Below are 21432 nucleotides of genomic sequence, written 5' to 3' on the forward strand. Positions count from 1 at the left end.
TTGCATAGCCGCCCCAGCTCCGACCCCGCCTCGGTCTCCTGCGCCGCGCTTTGTGGCGGAGGTCATTCTGGCGTCCCCTTCGGCACCAATCGACGTTGACCTGATGGCGGTGGCAGACTCTACGGTGCTGGGCCAACTTCGGGTCGTTGATTCGTTTTCGGACGCCCCCTCTTCTCCAGAGGTTCGGCGGTTGTTGGCTTCATCTTCTCCGGAGACGGGTCGTCGCGTCGAGACCTTTTCCCCGGCGTCCTCTAAGGACGGCTCTTCGCCGTTGCCGCGCCCGCAGTCTTCGCCGGAGGCCCCTCAGGTTCCCCATTCATCAGCCCACCCTCCCCCGTTTCGGGCTTGGCCTTTCCTTCCACCGGTTGGGCTGGGGGACGGCCGCCTTAGCTTGCAGCCGTCGCCCACGGAGGAACTGCTTTCCCCGCCGTGGGGTCCTACGGAGGCGAGTGCTGCCTTCGCTCGGGCTGTTTCCACGGCTGCGGGGATCCTGCGCATGGGCGATCCAGCTGCCTGTTTCCCGACTAATCATCTTCTGGAGGTCCTCCATCAGGGTTCTGGTGGTCGGGAGCTGCTTCTTCCCTTCGAGGCTTCGCTCCACACTTCTCTTTTGGGGGCTTGGGAGCGGCCCGCCACGGGGGACCCGGTGCCCCAGCAACTTCTGCACCGCCATCGTCCTGTGCGGCATGATCCTGTCTGTCTTTCCCTCCACCCCTCCAAAAGGGGCCCTCTTTTGCAGACTGCCTTTCCCTCCCTGCCATCGGTGTTGTCTCCCCTGTCACGGCAGGCACGTTGGTTGGATTCCTGGGGGCACAATATCTTCGCCTCCACCAGTGCGGCTTTGTGGGCCCTTAACACTCTGTGTGTGTTGGCTAGGGCCACTTCTTGCTTGTGGGATTCGGCGGAGTTCCTTATGTCGGCCGCTTCTCAGGAGGGTGCCTGTGTTGATCTGAGGCACCATGTGTTGGATGGCCGGGAGCAGGCGGCGTTTATTCTTCGCTCGGCTCTGGACATTTCGGAGGTGCTTGGTCGTGCCATGGCTTCTTCAGTGGCCCTTCGTCGGCAGGCCTGGCTACGGGATAGTGTGTTCCGGAGAACGTTGGGAACGGCTGATGGACCTTCTTTCTGATGGTGCTCTTTTGTTCCACGCCCCTGCGGATTCTGCCATTCAGAGGTTTCTTGCGGTGCTTTGTCGTCGTCCTCCTCCTCCTCCTCCTCCTACTCCGTTTTCCTGGGGCCTTGTAGTGAGTAGCCCCGGTTGTCTGTTCTGTGTGGTTGATTTGGTGCTGTTGGCTGCTGGTTTGCCCTGGTTTGCCTTGGTTTGCCTTGTGGTTTTGGCTGTTGGTAAGCCGTATAGGCCCTGAGATTAGGCCTTCCGCAGGCTTTTCTGTTTGTCCTCTTCTGCGGAAATGTTTTCCTGAGAGGGTTCCCATGTTCTGGGACGTAACATGCCCTATGTGGGGTACTGGTAGCTATTATATAGCTCTATCATGTGTTGGGGAGGTGTGGTCGTCCGTCGGGCTTCTGCTCTCCGTGGCGTCCCGGTATGTCACAGGTGCGAACTTCTTGCTGATGGTTTTGGAGTGGCTTGCATTGCGCCCCGGTCCGCCCTTCTCCTGGATCGCTGTGTCGCTTGCCTAGTTCGGCCTGCTGTCTGCGGCAGTGCATTGTAGCGGGTTGCACTTCTGTCCGCCTTGGTCCTCTGTCTGGTGTTCCGGGGGGACACTGTTTTTCCTGGTTTTTGTGTCCTGGTGGAAGGCTTGGTCCGTCCCTCGTCTTCCTCTCTCTTTCTTTCTGCCTGGTTCCACTTCATTCGTGGGTCAGTGTGTGCCGGCCTCTCCCTTGGGGCGTGTCCTGGCCCTTCTTGGCCCTTCCTGGCCTCTTCCTTCGGCTGGCGCCTAGCTTGTCCTGGGTGCACCGTTCCTTGTGGCCTTTGCTATATTCTCTTGTGCTTTTCTTCTTCGGTCTGCACTTTTGACGGTGCAGCCGTCCCTGCCTTGTCAGCTGCTTGCGGCTGGGGTGTGTACAGCTCTTTCTGTCACTGTGAATTTGTGTTTCTTCAGGTGGGCCCTGCCTCCAGTTCTACTTCTTCTCCCTGAGGGTTGAGGTGGTCCTTGTGTTCTTTGCGGCCTTTCGGGCGCTGTCTGCCCCTGCGGGGTGTTGGGCAGTTCTCCCTTGGTTGGGCTCAGGATTTCCTGGCCTTTCCCTTCTTGTCCCTGTGACAGGTTCCCTGCTGGGGCCCTGTGTCTCTCCTGGTGGGGGGGCTCTCTCGCAGGCCCTCCTCCCTTCTGGGTATGGCTAGGGTATCTATTCTACGTTAAGGAATCTGCGGCTAGTAGTCTCTATCAGATGTACAAGTTACTCACCTTTGGCAACGATGTATCTGGTAGAGACGATTCTAGCCACAGATTCCTTCACGACCCACCCTTCCTCCCCGTTCTGCGTGGATCCTCTACTTGGGTTTCTGCAGTCGCCTCCCTCTAGGTGACTTGTCTTCTATGGGTGTCTTCTTCATTTTCTTCCGGTCAGGCATCCCTCTAGCTGGTTTCTCTCCAGCGTGAGGGCTTACTTTGCTCTTTCCCTCTGTTGTTGGAGTTTCTGGTCACCAACCGGTCTTCTTCGTTAGGGGTGCTTTTACCTGTCCTTTGACTTCCTACTCCTTTCGGAGGTTATGCCCCCCCCCCCCCCTTGGCACTGTAGTCTGCTGATGGATTACCTGTCCTTTGACCTGCTCCTCCTTTCAGGAGGTGTGGCCATCCTTGGCAGTGTAGTCTGGGGGTGGATTGCTGTTGCTCCTCTGTTCCGAGCTTGTGGCCCTTCCCCTTGTGGTCATGGTTGCAGTCTCTCTCTCTCTCTCTCTCTCTCTTGCTCTCTCGCGAGATTGATGTTGCTCCTCTATTCCGGGCTTGTGGCCCTTCCCCTTGTGGTCGTGGTTGCAGTCTCACTCTCTCTCTCTCTCTCTCTCTCTCGCTCGCTCTCTCTCTCTCTCCTTTCACATGTTTGTGCCTCCAGGAGGGCTCTTGGCTTGCAAGGCGGTTCCATGGAGTGGTGCTTTGCGCTTTTCTTGCTATGGCTTCGCTACTCTGGCCTTCTGGTGCTTTACTGCCACCTGGTGCTTTCGCCTTGGCTTGCACTGTTCCTCAGAGTGGTGCTCTGCTCTTTTCCTGCTCTGGCCTGCTGTTGTTGCCTTCTGGTGCCTTGGTGCCACCTGGTGATGTTTCTCTCCTTTTGTTTTTCTTTATTTTGTTTCTCTTTTTTTTTTCGCACACGGTTCCCATGCTCTCCTCAGTTTTGTTGTGATGGCTCCGTGTTGTGGCGCAGAAAAGTTCTCCGAAGCAAACTGACGTAGGCGACCGGGATGGGGCTTATGTGACCTTGCTGAAGTCACGCCCGCGAAGGACGTCGGGCGGAGTCACGTGGTACCGCCACCCCGGTGCGCAGAGATGCTGGGCAAGAAAATTTTCCGGGTCCAGTCTCACGCCTGGAGATAATTCTACGTTAAGGAATCTGCGTCTAGAATCGTCTCTACCAGATGCATAGTTCCCAAAGGTAAGTAACTTGTACTTCAATGCGCATGTCTGTAAAAGGTCTATTCTTTTCCAAAAAATGTCATTCGTACATCGATGTGTTAACCACCAACGGTGTGTGCTAAATGCAAAACCTAAATGCACTGGAATTATGTAGCAGGAAAGGGCTAAATTATGTGGCAGTGTTGTTTAAATGTCGCAAGAAAATGTAAATTATGCGGCACGTTTTGTAATAGCATTACATCATTAATTCATAATTTTTACACATGGTAATACTCTCTGGTCATTGGTTGCACATCATTAGTACCAGTTTAACATCCAAATATGGCAATAAGCAACAGAAAGGTGACCAGTACAGCTTTGCAAAGGGCCTTCCACTGCGGGGCAACACGTGTTGTTGCATTTTTTGTAATTTTTGAACCATTTGAGCTAGATACAATTCTTTTTTGTTTAAATCTGCACATTATGTTGCAGATGATGGATTATGTGACAAATGAGGAAAATCTGTGTGAAAATCGCAGTGGAAGCACACACTCATAATTCCAGTGGCCCTGCCTAAATGTAATAATGTACTCCATTTACATTTCGCTGTAGACAAAAACTTCATGACTTGCAAAAAAATCAGTTTTTAATTGTACTTCCTAATGGCCCCCTCTCCACTATATAAAGGGGAAACAACTCTTGATTTTTCTCTACATCCTTATGGTCGGAAGAAAATGTGGTGAAGAGACCTCTTTAAGTAATGGCTGGACAGTAAAGAGAAAATGGACTGAAATTGCTCGGAATATTTCGAAAATGTTTATTACCAATAAAACACATTAACGCATTTATTACTACAGTGCAAGGTCAATTTCCAGTTTAGTTCGACAGCTGAGGTAAATTAACATGAGAAAAACACTGTTGACTGCTCTTAAATTACATGCACAGTTATTTTATACGTGGAAATAACTCTTTATAGTCGGAGGTTTAATCAGTGTGATTTTTACCATGCTACATAAATCTAACCCCTCGCATTCCCAATTTTGGTTCAATACCGTTTTTAAAAAACCTGTACATATGAACAAAAATTTCATGGCATAAACCATGCATGCAGATCCGCAGAGTGTACTATGCTATTTATTACCGTGAATGAGGGAAGGTAATCGTGACCCACTTGAGGCCTCGCCGCTTGTGAGTCATCGCTCCTTCCCACATGGTAATAAATTGCATAGTACGCTCTTTTTTATTTATTTTTGATAATCAAATGTATCGGTTTCAAGAACAAATCACATAGAAACATCTCTGGCAGTAAAATCATGCACATGATTGAAGAGACCCAATGGAAAGGAAAAGGACATAGACCTATAAGTGTTTTCGCGAAGAAAATAACACATTCACCCACGATCAATCTTGACAAAAAACATTTGCACCCCTTAGGGCCGCAGGTTGAACCACTTGCCCCATACCTTGTCAAAAAGCTCGGGACGACCCCGGGCCTCGAAGAGAGCCTCCTCCTGGGTATCGCACCAGTCCACTCCCCTTCTCAATTTCCGCCTAGTCGGTGGTTTGGCCTGGGACCAGAGTGCCGCTATATCCCTTTTCGCCACCGCCAACGCAGTGCCCAGGAAGCGCTTATCGGCCCGGGAGCCATCAAGACCGTCGAACACCCCCAGGATCAGGCACAGCGGGTCATGAGGAACCTCCCATCCCAGGGTCTGCGTGAGTTCCAGTTCCACCCCCGCCCAAAATGGCTCCAAGACGGGGCACTGCCAGGTCATGTGGTACAAATCCGCAGGGGCGTGACTGCAACGCGTGCAGGATGGAGAAGGCCGTAAACGAGCCCTGTAAAGGCGCGCTGGGGTGAGGTATGCCGCATGGAGATAATAGAGTTGGACCAGACGCAGCTTGGAGGAGGGTGTCAGGGTCTTGGGAGCCATAAGGGCATCCCTCCAATCAGCGTCTTCTAGGGGACCCAACCACCCCTCCCAGCGGGCGCGCAACAAGTCTAGGGATGTGGGCTATTATTGATGAGGGAGCGGTAAATCCACAATACCCCCCCTCTGCCAAGGTTCCCCATCATCACTTGGGCCTCGAGGGGGCTGAATTCCGGGAAGGAGGTGGGGAACGGAATGTGCATTCTTAGGGCATGCCTTAATTGTAAGTATTCATAAAATTGGGAGGAGTGGAGTGAGTAGCGTTGTTGGAGATCCGCAAACGATCTAATGTGGTCCCCTACCCAAACAGTATGCTCTTAACATCTGTATACTTACAATATATATTATATAGTTGATGCTCCACGCAATGTAAATTTCAAGCATCTGATGGCAGGATTGAGGCAGAGCTAATATAAGAGTTTTATCAAATCATTGCAAGTCAAAAAAGTTAGAGAAACCACATTTGTAGATGCATGTAAACTGTACGACATAAAGCTCAATCCATCCTAACCCCAGAACTTATAAGACACACTCAGAAATTTGAAAGTGGATGGGAGGTTGATTACTTCACTTTCTGTAATTATATATCACATTAATTGTTGTCGTCGCCACTTGACTCTTCCCGTGCTGTGCACATGCATTTGTGCCGTGTAGGAAAAATGGAATTTCCTGAGCTAAGAAAGTTTTTATTAAAGTTCAAACTATATCTTACATAACGCATATGGAACCAGTGCCTTAAGATGATCCGGACTGAAACGTTAGCCATATAAATTATATAACATAGACAATCCTGCTACCACTCTTCTGTAAGCCTAGTTCTTTTGAATTCAAGATGTTTTTGCCAGTTCAGATGAAGTAAATTCAGAGAGGTAAACCACATAATTTTCTCCAACTGATTTATTTTTTTTGTACTTGCAACTGAAAACGTCACCTGTTTGTTTTGAATCTATCTCCTCATCCCGCAAACTTTTTCCCCGCAGGGAGTCATAACACGGTCGTTACAACGACCACGTTGTGATTCCGCATACCATTACTCCGCAAGTTGGAACAACGACTTACGGAGGGGTGCGCTGGATGTTGGAATAGTATAATTTACTATTCCAACTCCAGTCTGTTTGGACACTAGGGAAGGTGTTGGATTTTTAATCCAACACCTCTCAAATACCCCCCACCCTCCTCCAGTCGTTGTTCCGACTTGCGGAGTAATGGTATGCGGAATCGCAACGCGGTCGTTGTAACAACCGCGTTGTGATTCCCTGCGGGGACAAAGTTTCGTGGTAAACGTTGTTTACCGATTGTTTTATATGTGAAGGTCAGACCTATTTCTGATGGAGACTTCTAGCTGCAGATTCCTCACCGTGTGAATATTCCCCAGGCATCAGAATGGATCCTGAACCTCTGTGTGCCGGAAGGTGGTTCCGTATGACTCTATACTGACGCAGTTCTGCTCTGGAAGGGACATGATAGACCTGCATAGACAGCACTCCATCGTGCTGACATCCATTCCATTCTTTTGTGCCACAAGACTCTGATCAGTAGCTTACCTCGTCTCCCAGAGACATTTTCTTCACAAATCTATCCAGTGTGCAAGGAATGTCTCTCCCTAAGAGGAGAGGTTTTAAACTCTGTAAGGACTGTCACACGCAGATGTCAGTAACCGACTCCCACTAGGTTTGCCTGGGCAGTCTGTGGTCAGGCTACGACTCGAAGACTTGCGGAGACTGAACGTTCATGAACCTGAAGGCCAAAAAGACATTGTATCAGGTCTGCTTCAATTGCAGCTCCAAATACAAGGCTCGCTCTTGGTCCCATTCCCAGTGTCGATGTAGCAGCTGTAGAGGCTGGTTTTCATTGTGGTCCAAATCCTCCAATAAGCATAAAAAATAAAATAAGTCAAAGCGGAGTTCCTTTTGTTTGCGCCATTCTCGCTTCCCTGACGAAGAACGTGGGCGGTGCCAACCTGCCTACTCCTGCTCTCGAAGTCGGCCGTTTCGGAGCTCATTCTGAAGCTGTTTTGGGTACAACCCAAATTCCTGGGGCCTTCAGCAGTGCTGCCCCAGATTCAAGAGTTCCGTGCAGCTATGCTCCAGGTCTTTGGCTCTCTACCAACTCCCTCTGATGCGCCTTTGGAGCCCAGGGTGCAGAAAGGCCTTTTACCCGGAACACCGCTGATAGGTTCGCCCTCGGCGCCAACAGAACCGTCCGAGCCACTTCTGCCTTCTGTTCCCTTACCCATGCTGGGTATGTCGATGGTAACCTCGCTGCCTGATGAGGTGGCCCTGGTTGTCCTCAACGACACCGGTCTGAGACTGACCGCTGTCAAGCCTCAATCCGACACTCATCCTTTTCCGCACTGGCATTACCACAAGACTTGTAACATCCTTTTCATTCCCTTTTTAGGACAGACTCCTACAACAACTACGACCAGGGTGATGAGTTTGCTCAGGCCTGTACCGAGGACGGTTGGTATGAGGACTTGCAGAAGGCTTGTGACCTTGATACAGCCCTTTCATTTCCTCTTGGCCCAGTCACAGAAGAATCTGCTTCCTATATCATGGTTATGGGTGTGGCAGCTGAAGTCCTGAACCTCCAGCTCCGCATCATGGAGGTCAAAACAACCTTATTGACTAAGGTCCTGCAACCGGGCCAGGCGACTTCTGAGTCTCTCCTCCCTTTTAATGAGGCCTTGAATGATACCCTCCTAGGGACTTGGGCAAAACCTTGCACTGTCCCCTCAGTTATTAGGCAAATCACCAGTCGAGCCAACCTTGTTGTCGCAGCATTATTCTCTAGAGACCATCGTGGTGCAGGCCTCCACCAGCCAGACCAACCCCAACAATTTCTTTACCACTCCCCATGACTGGTAATCAAAGGGAGTGGAGGCATGTGGAATCACCTCTGCTCATCAGCCAGTTTGGCTCTGCGTTTGACCAATGCCTCCTGTTTGTTAGATCGTTGCACTCATACTCTCGGGGACTCAGTAGCAGAAGTCCTCCCTGGTGCACCGGAAGACTTTCACCCTTTCCTTTCACAGGCTTTTCAAGATGGTTACGGTGTGGCCAACTTCACAATTCGTTGTGGCATGGACACCACCAATTCCGTTGGGCGAGCTGTAGACACCAGCATTACCATTGCTCTCCATGTGTAGCTATGATTGACTGGGTTGTTTGGCAACATCCAGTCGTCTTTGATGCTCATGCCCTATGATGGGACTCGCCTGGTTGGAGACAAGGCTGACCCCACCCTTGAATGGGAACCCAACAGTTTCGCGGTAGAGACCAAGTTGCCCACTGCTTCCGCGATCAAGTCAGTGTGCCGCTCAGCCTATGGCCCCCCACCAGTCTCACCTGCTAAACCTCTTTAATGTACCCTGACATGGTCACAGCCACCTGGTGGGAGGCACAATTTACCAATCCTATGCAGGTTGGCAAGTGATCACATCTGACAGGCGGGTCCTACTATTTGTTTGCAAAGGGTATGGCTTCTCTGTCCTTTCGTCCTTCCTGCACCTTCCACCGTCCCCCCAATGACTGACGAAAGACCACCTCTCCATTTTGTGGCAGGAAGTGCAAGCCCTTTTGGCCAACAGGGCTATCGAGAGGGTGCCTGCACCAGAAGTAGGACATAGTTGTTATTCACACTACGTTCTGGTGCCCAAGAAGGACGGAGGTCTTCGGCCTAATCTAGATCAGCACCCTCTCAATGTCTTCATCCGGAAGGAGAAACTCGAAATGCTCACCCTGACTCAGATCTTGTCTGCCCTCGACGCTGGAGAAAGGATGGCGGCGATGGAACTTCATATTCTTGTCCTGATGGCCCATCTGAGCTAGTTGAGGTTCGTGGTGTGAGAGGAGCACTTTTAGTTCACTGTGTTCCCCTTTGGTGTCACCAGCAATCATCAAGTGTTCATGAAAGATAAGGTGGTGGTGGCAGCACACCTTTGAAGGTCAGTGATGCCAGTCTTTCCCTACCTAGATGACTGGCTGTTGAAGGCGGTCTCACCCAAGGCAGTTGTTGAACATCTCCAGACTAAGGTCTCTTTGAGGTTCACTATATATGTGCCGAAGTCACACCGGACTCCTGCGCAGATGCTTCCCTTCATCGGAGCCTTTCTAGACACTTAAGTTTCTTGTCGTTCTCCTGGGAAAGAGAATCCAGGAAATTCAGGCTAAGATACTGATCTTTAAGACACTGTCCTCGATTTCAGTGAGGCCGACTCTGGGCTTGCTGGTACTGAGGCTTCCTGCAACCTGCTGTTCGCGCACACCAGGTGGCATATTCGGGCTCTGCAGTGGGATCTGAAGTCCCAGTGCACCCACCATCAAGGGACCTCTCCGACCACATTCAGATTTTGGAGGAGACTTCAAAAGAACTGCAGTGATGGGTACTGAATCGCGAGGGGGGTCAGTGGCTGACCCCTCTTCCTTCCCTACCCAGAGCTGACCGTGGAGACCGATGCGTTGCTTCTGGGCTGGGGCAGTCATCCGGAAGAGGTGGAGATCAGAGGCCCCTGGTCTCTGACTGAGTCCCAGCTTAATTTCAACCTTCTGGAGCAGAAGACCATTCACTTGGCATTGAAAGCCTTACTTACGTCTATCAAGGAAGGCTGGTACAGGTTCTCATGCACAACACAACTACCATGAGCCCTAAAAATGACCCGACACCCCCCCCCCCCCCCCAAAGAGGCCTAAACTCTGTCCTGACCCCCGAGCTTTATAAACCACTCCGATTTCCCCCCCCCCCGAACCCTAAAAATGACCTCGTCTCCCCATGACCCCTAAACACTACCCTGACCCCCAAATACTACCCCGACCCCCAAATACTACCCCGACCACTCTCGACCCCTAAAAACTACCCTGCCCGATCCCTAAAACTACCCTGACCCCCGAGCCCTAAAAACGACCCCACCGAGCTGGAAAACTACCCTGACCCCCCGAGCCCTACAAACTATCCCCCCGAGCTCTAAAAACAACCCCAACCCTTAAAAACTACCCCCATCCCTCCAACCCCGGTCCCAACCTCACTTACAAGCCCACATCCTCTCCGATCCTTCCTTATCTTGTGCCTGCCTATCCCAGCATCTAGACCGCACACTGTCTTAACCACACATATGCGTGGTTAAGGCAAGCATGGTTCTGCTTGCTGGGTAATGGCATGTGTGTGTCAGCCTGCGTTATAAGGGCCGTTTCCCAAGAGAACCATCCCCTGCTGCATTGTGCTCTGCGTTGAGATCTGCTACACATTGGCCAAAAAGATGGGTCTGGAAAGACTGCTTGCTCATCCTGCCAAGGCCAAACCTGCTACCACTGCATTGATGTGCTGAGTCCCTGTCCTAGACATTTGCCAGGCAACTACACAGGCGTCCCTCCACACATTCACAAAGCATTATTGCCTGGAGAATTTTGTCTGCTCAGTCCTGCAAGATTTTCTAGTTTGAGTCCACTCACAGACCCACCTCTGAAAATGCGTTGTTTTGATATCTATTCAAAAGGTGAGGAATGGGCCGCTAGAAGTCTCTATCAGAAAAACAAGTTACTTACCTTCGGTCGATTCTATATAGCTGCAGATTCCTCACCGACCCTCCCCTCTTCCCTGTTCAGTGTTTAGACTCTATCCAATACAAGCATCCCAAGTCTAGGAATCTGCACACTTTCTACCGATTTGCTTTAGTGGCGCTGCAACTTGGGGGAGACAGTCTTGATCGAAACTCATGTCAGCGTGAGGAAGTGACACCTATATAGGCCTGCACGTCATTTCCAGAGCGGAACAATGTTGGTGCGTAGCCACAAGGTGCCACCTTCCGGAGCACAGAGGTACTGCTGAAAAAGTTACCAGATCCAGTCTGACACCTGGGGAGTATTCAAAAGATGAGGAATCTGCTGCTAGATGGAGTCTTTGCCAGAAAGAACGTTACCAGACGTAACTTGTTCGTCGTAGCACATGACCTTGTTGATGGACTTTAAGTACCATTCCACAACATCCACAGATGCTTTCAAGTATGAATGGCTTTGTCATCTGTCTAAACATGTTGACTCTAGAACCAGTTCACCCAACAAACAGTTTTATAGGGTTACGACCTAGATGTTTTTTTGTACTTTCATGACCAGTATTTTACTGTTCAGACTGGTTAAAAAAAAATATGGAAATGACCTAAAGCAATTTTTTTCTTCTTATTAGTACATAGTTGCAATAGCAATTGCAAGAAGAAAAAACACTTTAAAAAGCGGTCATGGGCTGCCTAAATGGTCTCTGAATGATACCTACAGTAAACACAGACAGAAAAACAATATTAAAAATAAATAGAGGAGTTTACATAAATTTCTATTTAAATATCACATCCCCACCTTAATGAATCCTAAAACATGAATAATTAAATGGCTTACATTTTTCTCTCGGTCCTTACATACCTCAGTTAAGTGTTGAAATAGTTTTTGGACGAGCTAAAACATATGCAGATCGAAATAGGCTTATTAATTATTGGTGTAATCAAGCAAATACCCTAAAAATAGACCTTTGCTAAATGAATAGCAACCTTCATGAAAGCATGTTATTGGCAGGTTAATAGGACTCTCCTGGGTAACCTTAGATGGAATGTGTCTACTTCTGCTCCTTTGTGAAATGTACATATCACTGAAATTTGCAGATATACCAGTCAGTTTATACTCTATCCAGGCATTTCTGACTCCAGAACAAATATGTTAGCGGATCAGTCCTCTTTATGCAAGCTGCTCTTCACAGAATGATATTGGTAGTCTTTTATGGGGAGTTTTTATGACTAACTCCAGCAATGCTTTGTTTCTTCTGTGTTGTCTTAAAATGTACTATAACTGTTTGCTTTGGCCTCTTTAACCTAATCTAAGTGTTCTCCAGCTACCTTTTCGGATGTTCCACCATTCCTCGGCATGACACTGTCCACAATTGTTTAGATTAGGTATCCAGTATATTTTCTGAGCTCAAGAATCTAGTCATAAGTTCTATACAGCAGAGGAAACATGTATGGAAACCAGTATACCCAATGAGTAACGTCTTTTTGTTATCATTTATCCACAGCAATTTTCCTAGGCTCTTTCCGCATGCCATATCAAGAGATAAAAAGTGTGATTCTAGAGGTGAATGATGCAGTTTTAACAGAATCCATGGTACAGGTGAGTGATGCTAGAGTGGACATTCTATAATATGGCCATATCTTGAGTGAGCATACGAGTATACAGCTCTGATAGCCTTCATTTTTAAGAATCTGTTAAAGATGTTTTTTGGGCGTAAAGCCCAATGATTATGAAGTCGTACAACACAGACCTAGTAATGGTGACTCATTTGGACTGGAAGGAAATAGTTTGAATCACTATTACCCATCTATAAATTTTCATCTGTCATTTCAAGGTCAGTTTCGAAGAATATTTAGAAAAGTTTCAAAGGCCGGTTTCTATTTTGATGCAAACAATATTTGTAAGAACTGATTCTGGGATTCTTAAGACTCGAGACAGAGACAAAGTAATTTTTGTCTCGAATGTGTGAAGGTTCTGACTTTTATGCTTTCTGTGCCACCTTTCTTGTCCCTTTAGAAAATGTACCTGATTCTGGCATTTGTACTCTATGGACTTGACTACTAATTTCATCTGTATTGTGCAGTGGTATATGTTGGTGGCAATTCCTACTGCCCAAATTACTCTTTTTTTTGATTGGCATGTCATGGTATGCATTCTCTAAGCCCTGACCTAAACAACAGGATATGGTTTAGTAATGCAGTACCAGGGCTGGGACTGAGAAACAGTTAATATTGTTGATCCATAATGATGTTTAACATTGTAAATTAGGTAATGATTGTGCAAGTTCATGGCTCCTGGTTATGTAGAAGGTTTTTTAAAAATTATACTTGTTGATGGTTTGTCTTGCGAGGTACTATAAAATAAAATGTTTTGTAAGTACCAGTTTACTCTTTCGACTGAGTATAAAACCTATTGTCTTACCAATGAAGGCACTGTAAGTTCAAGAGGTGCACATTGAACAGGAACTCAACATAAAAACGTTTTAATGTAGAACTTGACATATTTGATGTTCATACAACTGTAAATAATTACTACTATCCAATTTAATGGTGCTTAATGTATTGCCCTCACATGGATTAAAGGATAACTTGGTGCAGCCAGGGTGCAATTCGTAAAAACGCATGTAGCATACATGTCTGTGTTGAGCTCTTAACTTGCTGAGGTATCTACGGCTACTGAAGGCTCTGTACTTCACCCTGCAACTGGGTTGGAATGGAACACACTGATCTCTGCTGCAACATGTAGAGCAAGTTGCAGTGCTTCATGGAATTCACCTCAGGTTCCTGGCTAAGATGCATGATGTGGTAAGTTGGGGTCTGGTTACCCAAAGCCTGAACAAAGACTAGGATATGACATCCATATTCATGGTGCCCGATTGCCAAAGCTTTTGAGCCAGCCTCCAGACCACCGACCAAGAGAGGAGCCCTCCTTTATGTTATTGAGAGTGCAAAGGCACCCTAAAGGCAACAGCGGTCACCTGGGTATCATGCTTAATATTTTCCCTGCTGGAAACCACGCCCTTTGAGGGAAATTGATCAAACTCAGGAGCCACTTCAATGAAAGTAAATGTATTTTTGCATGCATTATGTTAGTTCGGCGTCCAAGAAGAAAGTTTTAAACTGACTGGTCTGATTAGTTTCATAGTGTTACAGGAAATACAATTTCAGTAATGTTTACAAAAAATAAACTTTAAGGTTAACTGTAATTTTAAACATTTACACTTTTACATCCCTATCCTGGATGGAAGTTTGCAGTAGAGTCAGAGTATCATATTGTTTTATACTTCTGAGTTGTGGAAAAAAAGAAAGCTGTGCTGTCAATAGGCCAATAAATGATCCTGTTATTTGTAAATAGGTCCATTAAGGGTACTCTACCTGGGAAAAGTTGATGCATGGATTAATTAGCGTTTATAAACTTAAACAGCGTTCTGACGGGCATTGAATGGTATCCTGGATGAATGTTCTATTCAAACACATCTGCATTGTGTGTGATAGTAATAAGACCACTCAGTTGGAAAATCTAGAAATTAACTTCTCAAATTTTGTTCTTCTTTGAATAATCAGAACTTGATTAAGCAGATGCCGGAACAAGAGCAGCTAAATAGGCTGGCAGAGTTGAAGGATGAGTATAATGAACTAGCGGAGTCGGAACAATTTGGTGTTGTGGTAAGCATCTAGTAATTAATGATTGTTTATTTTTTCTAAAATGAAAATAAGTTCTTGTGTCGATGTTCTCTATTAATCTATGCTTTCTTCTTAGATCAGCTCTGTCACTCGCCTGCGTCCACGACTCAATGCTATCCTGTTTAAGATATTATTTAATGAGCAAGTGGAAAACATCAAGCCTGACGTTGTATCTGTGACTGCAGCCTGTGAAGAAGTGCGAAAGAGTGGAAGCTTTGCTAATCTCCTTGAGATCACGCTGCTTGTTGGCAACTACATGAACGCCGGCTCAAGAAATGCTGGAGCCTTTGGCTTCAACATCAGCTTCCTCTGTAAGGTACACAATGTGCTTTTCCCTATTTCTCTTCCCTATAAATGGCAATTGTAGTGAATGATCTTTTTTGGTCAGAAGATGAAAATTCCAATGGAGTCTACAGTGCTTGTCTACTATGTAGAATTATACTTTGAACTTGCTGCAGCTGGAATCTAAAACAAAGTTTTATTTCATTTCAATATATTGATTACACTTACTGTAGTAGTATGCAGATTATGTGAAGAACATTTCTACAAAGATTAGGGTGGTGCTAAAACTCAATAAAAGTTCCTCATTGTATTGTATAGAACATTTAACTTTGCAAGCTTTATTGCTTCAACATATTCAGCATACAGAATTATTATGAATGTTTCTACTTGATCATTTTAGCTTGTACTCACATCTTACTTTGTTTTATTAGCTTAGAGACACTAAGTCGGCAGATCAGAAGACCACACTGCTACACTTCCTAGCAGAAATCTGTGAGAGGGAACACCCCGAGGTCATGAAGTTCACAGATGAACTCATTCATGTAGAGAAGGCCAGCAGAGGTAGGTCTTCTGGATTTCTAATTAGTTGCTGATTAGGTTAGAAGATTAGTTTTTCCACTTTGTTGCACCTTATCCCAAGAAATGAGAACCCTCAATATTAAGCTGTAAATGTGAAGACCTACACGATTGTGTGGGTGTGCGACAGTTGTATGTGTTTGTACACACTAACTACATGCATCTCTGATGTCCAAGGGATGTATTTATATTTTGCATCTGTTATGGTACATAGTTCTATTTAATATTTGAGATCGGTAACTAGAAATGATTGCTGGTGATACTGATCAGTGCTTCATTTCAAGCATGCGGTTTTGAAAGCTCAATTCTTCTGTATAGGATCTTCCTCCTATAACCACAGAATAATTCTAGCCTGCTGAACCAGATGCTGTAAGCACCGTTTCAAAGGAAGCAATTGGTTTTCTTTTTGTTGTCTTCCGGGACTTTTTTCAGTCAAGAAATAAAAAAAGAGAACACTCTAAAAACACAACACCCTGAGGTGTTAATAGCTCTTTGTTTAGTTTGACAGTGTCAGTTCACATCCCGGCTCACAGTCTGAGGGTGGGACTTTGAAAGATCAACTCATGTTTAACATACAAAATTATCTATCTGTAGAACCTTTTGTCTTTTGACAGTTAAGCAGTTTCTCTGACTCAGTCGGAGGTTCCTTTAAGAACTGCTTTTTGTGTGACTGTAAGTTAGCCGTCAAGTATTGTCTCTCCAGGTGCCTATACAGTCTGCCACAAACCATGATGTTTAACCTGCAAGCACTGCTTCAGTGTAAAGCCCAGGTTACTAGAGAATATCAATTTAAAATTGCATCCTTTTAACAATGGAAAGGTCTTAAGCCACCTGTCAGGATTCCAGTGGAATTTAGGCTAGGGACCCTGATACATTCCCCTCTCCTTCCACTTTCAGGAAAATAAGATCTATAATGAACTACATGATCTTAATTGACTGTACAGGGGATGAAGGGGAAGGGAGGTACAGAGAGAAGAAGCACTCCACTGTCAGCACCTATGGCTGGCTGACCATGTGATTGCATGGAAAAATAAATAGCCTGAACCTTCAGGTTATAAGAACCTAACCTAGGGGTGTCAGGAAGGCACTTGTTTCCCGAAAGAACACCCAAGGAAAAGAAAAGGGCAGAAAACTTCCTTTCTTGAGTCCCCTCACTCACCAGTGTTTCCCCACGGTGACATGCTTCATCATTGGGGTCCTCTCAGTCCTCTATGGACTGAGGCGTGCTGCAACTTGCGGATTACGTAGGAGCACTAAACAAAATTATGTGTGGTGCAGAGTGGAATGAAGTGAATTAAAATAATCAACTAGTGGGCCAAATATATTTTATTCTTGCTCCTAGCTAATTGGTTAAAAAAGTGGGTAATATGCTAGAATAAACTACTTTAATGGGTGTGTACCTAGCATATGGTCGACTAGTTTCGAGCTTCCCTAACTCTTCCTCAGGACTACACTGGGACCAGCCCAGTGCAAGTACCACTCCTAGAAGACCTAATTCCGGTGCAAAGATAAGTGAAAAAACAAACAAACGCTGCGCCTAATAAGCATGCGTTAGGGAGAATACATACGTAATGTACGTCTAGTAAAAATATCTTAAAAGGCAAAACTGTGCCTCATGATCGACTGAGGGGGTGTGGACACTCGTACACTTGGGGGGGGGGGGGGTGTGCGTGTGTGTGTGTGTGTGTGTTACCATGGTAAACACAGAGGCAGAAATCTGATTGAGCAAAATTAGGGATTTTCTAGCAAACAGACAGTGAATACACAAGAATTGTTTTTTCTTCCTGTTCTTGTCCTTTAATGTCCTGTTCTTGTCCTTTAATGTGCACCACCAGTGTTCTGTGTAAACCCAGCAGACATGTCTAGCAGAATTTGATACTCTAATTTTGAAAAGGATGCTTACAACCCCTTCCCTGCATATTCTGTGAGGTTCAGAGGAGTAATTTCTCAGGTCACTCTATTGTTTGCCACTAGGAGGCATTTCACACTTATTCAGATACTAATCAGTGGCTTGAAGACTTTTGAAAACACATGCAAATTTGTCCTTCAGGACGTTCAGGCAGGCAAAAGGTAACTTTCAAAAAGTTACTTATATTTATAGAAAATCTGACTTCACCATGAAGCTTTCTTCGTGAGCGGTATGCTCTCGAATTTGGCTCATGATGAACGAAGGGTTCTTTTGGGAGTGTACCATCGAAATTGGTTGGTCAAAAACTCTGGACCCTGGCCATGAAGTACCTTAAAGACAGTGCACAGTGATTTGAATTTCACCCTTTTCCTAATGGGAAGCCATTGTAGTCTTTTAATTTCTTTGGCTACCGGTGTGAATTTAGGGGTGCCTGTCACCAGCCTTGCTGGTGCGTTTTGCAAGGTCTGTAGTTTATTCAGATGGAGCTCTAGGGTGTTTAGATAGAGCCCATTGCAGTAGTCCAGTCAGGATAAAATAATGGCTGAGACGACTGTTCGGAGTCTTTCTTCTGGCAAGAATGGTTTGACCTTCCTTAGGAGTTTGAGGGAGTGTAAGGTAGCTGAGGTGGTCGCCTTTATCTGGTGCTCAAAATTAAATTTGTCGTCCACTAGGATGCCTAGATTTTTGGCCTTCTCTGTGGGTTTAGGGAGGATGCCCAGATGTGCTGGCCACCAGTCTGGGGTCCAGAAGTTAGAGTACCTCGGTTTTACCCGAGTTCAGTTTCAGGCAGTTTTGAGACATCCATGAATTAACTGCTCCCATACAGAGTTGGAAGTTCTTGCTAATGCCTGCTTCAAGCCCTGGAATTAGAGACACAACAATTTGCGTGTCGTCTGCATAGGACGTAAGACTAAAACCATACGATCTTATCAAGGGAGCCAGGGATGCCACGTACACATTAAAAAGGGTTGGGCTAAGGGACGAAGCCTGTGGAACCCCACACGGTAGCGAGAAAGATTTAGATTCAAAATTTCCTAAGGAGACAGTTTGTTTCCTGTCGGTTAGAAATGCTTTTAGCAGCCTCCATGCCCTACCATTGACTCCAATATTGGACAAACGGTCCATCAAAAGATCATGATGGACCGTGTCGAAGGCCGCGGACAAATCCAGCATGATGAGGGCCGCCTTACCACCTTGGTCTAGGGCTTTCCTGATTTCTTCAGTTGATTTATTCAGGGCGGTCTCTGTACTATGCCCTGCTCTGAAGCCATATTGCGTAGGATCCAATAACCTGTTCTCCTATAGAAATGAACTCAACTGAGCATTCATTTCCTTTTCCACTATTTTAGCTGGTAGTGGGAGGCGGGAGATGGGTCTGTAATTGTTTGGATCTTTTGGGTCCAAGTTAGTTTTTTTCAGCAGTGGGAGTATGGAGGCCCGCTTCCAGCAGCTAGGGAAGTCTCCTGTTTCAAACATGGCATTGAATACTGATGTCAGGGTTGTGGCAATTGGTTCCAGGGCTAATTTGGCCACTGTCACTGGACAGGGGTCATGGGGTGATCCGGATTTAATTGAGGCCGTAAGCAACTTAGTGTCCTCAATATTGAGTGGGGCGAATTTTTAGAGTGACGGTCCGGCTCCTAAGACTTGCTTTAGGCCGGAGAACCTATTATCCGTAACTCCTGGCGGGAGTTGGTTGAAGACTGAAAAGATCGCATCTACCTTATTTTGAAAGAAATTGGCAATTTCCTCGCTCCTTTCAAGACTAGATTCGACGTTAGGTGGATTTGGGGACGTTAGCCTAGCTATGGTTTTGTACAGTTCCTTGGTGGATTTTTTTGCTAAGTTGATATGGTTTATAAAGAAGAGCTTTATTGCATTGAGCACTGCTTGTTTATATATGGAGAGACCTTGTTTATAAACATCCTTATCTGCTATATTATATTTTTTTTGTCAATTCCGTTCTAGTCGTTTGCAGGTCATTTTCTGACTTCTGAGCTCTTCCGAGAACCATGGAGAGGTTTGTGTGGTGCTTTTGGGGTAAACAAGTTTTTCCGTCGCCAGTTTATTGCAGGCTGTGTCAACCCATTTGGTGTATGATATGGCAGCGTCTTCCACAGTTGTAGACTGTGGCTGTAGGGTGGTAGTAAGCAATTCTTGTAGTTCGGGTCCCGACACTTTTTTCCAGGCCCTTGTTTTTATCTGATTTTTAATTGAATTTTTAATAACTATTACAGATAATTGTTTAATTATATTTCTAGCTAGTCCGATTCCTGAGGCACAGTGTTAGGATTTTTAATCTGTACTCTAGTTTGGTACTTAAGACAGTTAGCCCTGCCACAGTGAAAAATAACTTTTGGGTGCTAGTCACTATAAGGACATATTAACATTGCGTTTTTACATATTCTACTTTTCAATACCATGCACTCTGCTTTGTGGACAACGAGGCTTACATAGGGGTTTCTTAGTAATACTAAAGAAGGAGGTTTTGACTTGTCAAAAGGGTTTATAGTGGCATAATTGCAGTATCTGAAAGAGATTATTAGTTATAGATTCCTTATCTTAAAATTAACCCCAGGTGTCAGACTGGAACTGTAGAATTTTTTAGTAGCAGTACCCCTGCGCGTCGGTAGGAGGCGTTGGTCGACTCTGCATTCGGTGCTGGGATGACGTCGCGGTATCTCCTTGAACGCCACCCATGCACGCTGACGTCAGTTCTTTCCTTTTCCGCGCCAGCCAGCGCAGATCCGCAGAGAGCAGTACCTTTAGTCATTTTTTGACTAACAATTTTTCGACTTTTTGGCGACTTCTTTTCGACTGGTTTGACCCCTAGTGCACAGGGATGTCACATTGGCCAACCGGCTTCAAGCTTTGTGGCTCCTGCCACAAGCTGATGCCTGTGACGGATCCACATCTCATGCGCCTCTGGTGTCTGGACGCAACCACGACCCAAAGTCGTGCTCCGACTGTTGGGCCATGGCCCGAAGTCTTTGTGGGAGCGGTCCCGAAAGCTTCTGGAGGCCTGGCAACCGGCTCCGCGCCACTCAAGGTCACAGTCGAGAGGGAGGTCACGGGATCGGTCGCAGAGCCATCACCACCACTCCTCTTCGAAGTCTTCGGGTAAGTCAAAGCACAAAAAGAAGTCGAAGAAGCATCGTTGCTCTTCGCCTTTTCCCCGTCTGTCTGCTGACGCAACGCAGGATGCGGACGGTAGTCGTCCTCCGGCTTTTCACACACAGCCTGTTGGGTTGGCTCCGAGCCTCCCTCCCTTCCCGGAGGCCAGAGTGACCCCTGCCCAACTTTGTACGTTCTATGAAGCCCTCCACTCTATGTTTGGGCAGCCCAACTCTGCACCTTCGGGCCCTACGGACTCGGCTGGGGGTTCTAGGCCTTCGATACCGGTGGCTCTGGCTCCGGCCACGGCGCCACAGGGCCCCCAGGATCCAGGCCTCGGACCGGATTGGCGCTGGTCGATCTCGAAACACCTCCCCCGGCGCCACTTCCACGGACGACTCCTCCGACGCCGGTTGTGAGCCTGGCCGGCGTCGACCCCGGTCCACAACTCCACATGGACACGGAGCCTGACCGGCGTCGAGCAGTACTTTAGTACCACTGTTCTATCCTGGCATTCCTTATCGCCCTGAGTGGCAGCCAGAAGAGGGTGAGCAGGACTGGGAGGGGTCTGTTACCAGCTAGAAGAACCCGACTGGAGAGAGGAACTGGGTGACGCCAGTGATCTGGATACTTCCCCAGACATTGGCATGACCCCCCCCCCGAACCTCCCCTCCCCCTACTGTGGCTACGGAGTAGGGAGCCTCTTACGCTGTGGTGTTGCATAGGGTGGCTGAGTCCTTGGGCCTTGAGCTTCCTACGGTGGCAGTCAGGACCAACCTCCTGACTGAGGTGCTTCAACCGACAGCGGCCTCTTCCGGGAACCTGGTTCAAGCCCAGCACAGGGGCTCCTGTGGATAGGATGATTTCCCGACGCCACCACCC

General features: G+C 47.0%; 1 protein-coding gene across 1 annotated transcript in view; it reads left to right on the plus strand.

Moving 5' to 3' along the window:
* The window catches only part of DIAPH1 (diaphanous related formin 1), an 867093-nt gene that overhangs the window by 611281 nt on the left and 234380 nt on the right, over positions 1-21432 (plus strand). The window contains exons 20-23 of the mRNA XM_085617784.1: positions 12491-12585; positions 14550-14651; positions 14746-14985; positions 15383-15512. Of these exons, the coding sequence (XP_085473910.1) occupies positions 12491-12585; positions 14550-14651; positions 14746-14985; positions 15383-15512 (567 nt within the window). The remainder of the gene's footprint in view (positions 1-12490; positions 12586-14549; positions 14652-14745; positions 14986-15382; positions 15513-21432) is intronic.

This window comes from Triturus cristatus, chromosome 7 (genome assembly GCF_964204655.1).
Source record: "Triturus cristatus chromosome 7, aTriCri1.1, whole genome shotgun sequence".
In the NCBI taxonomy this organism is placed as follows: domain Eukaryota; kingdom Metazoa; phylum Chordata; class Amphibia; order Caudata; family Salamandridae; genus Triturus; species Triturus cristatus.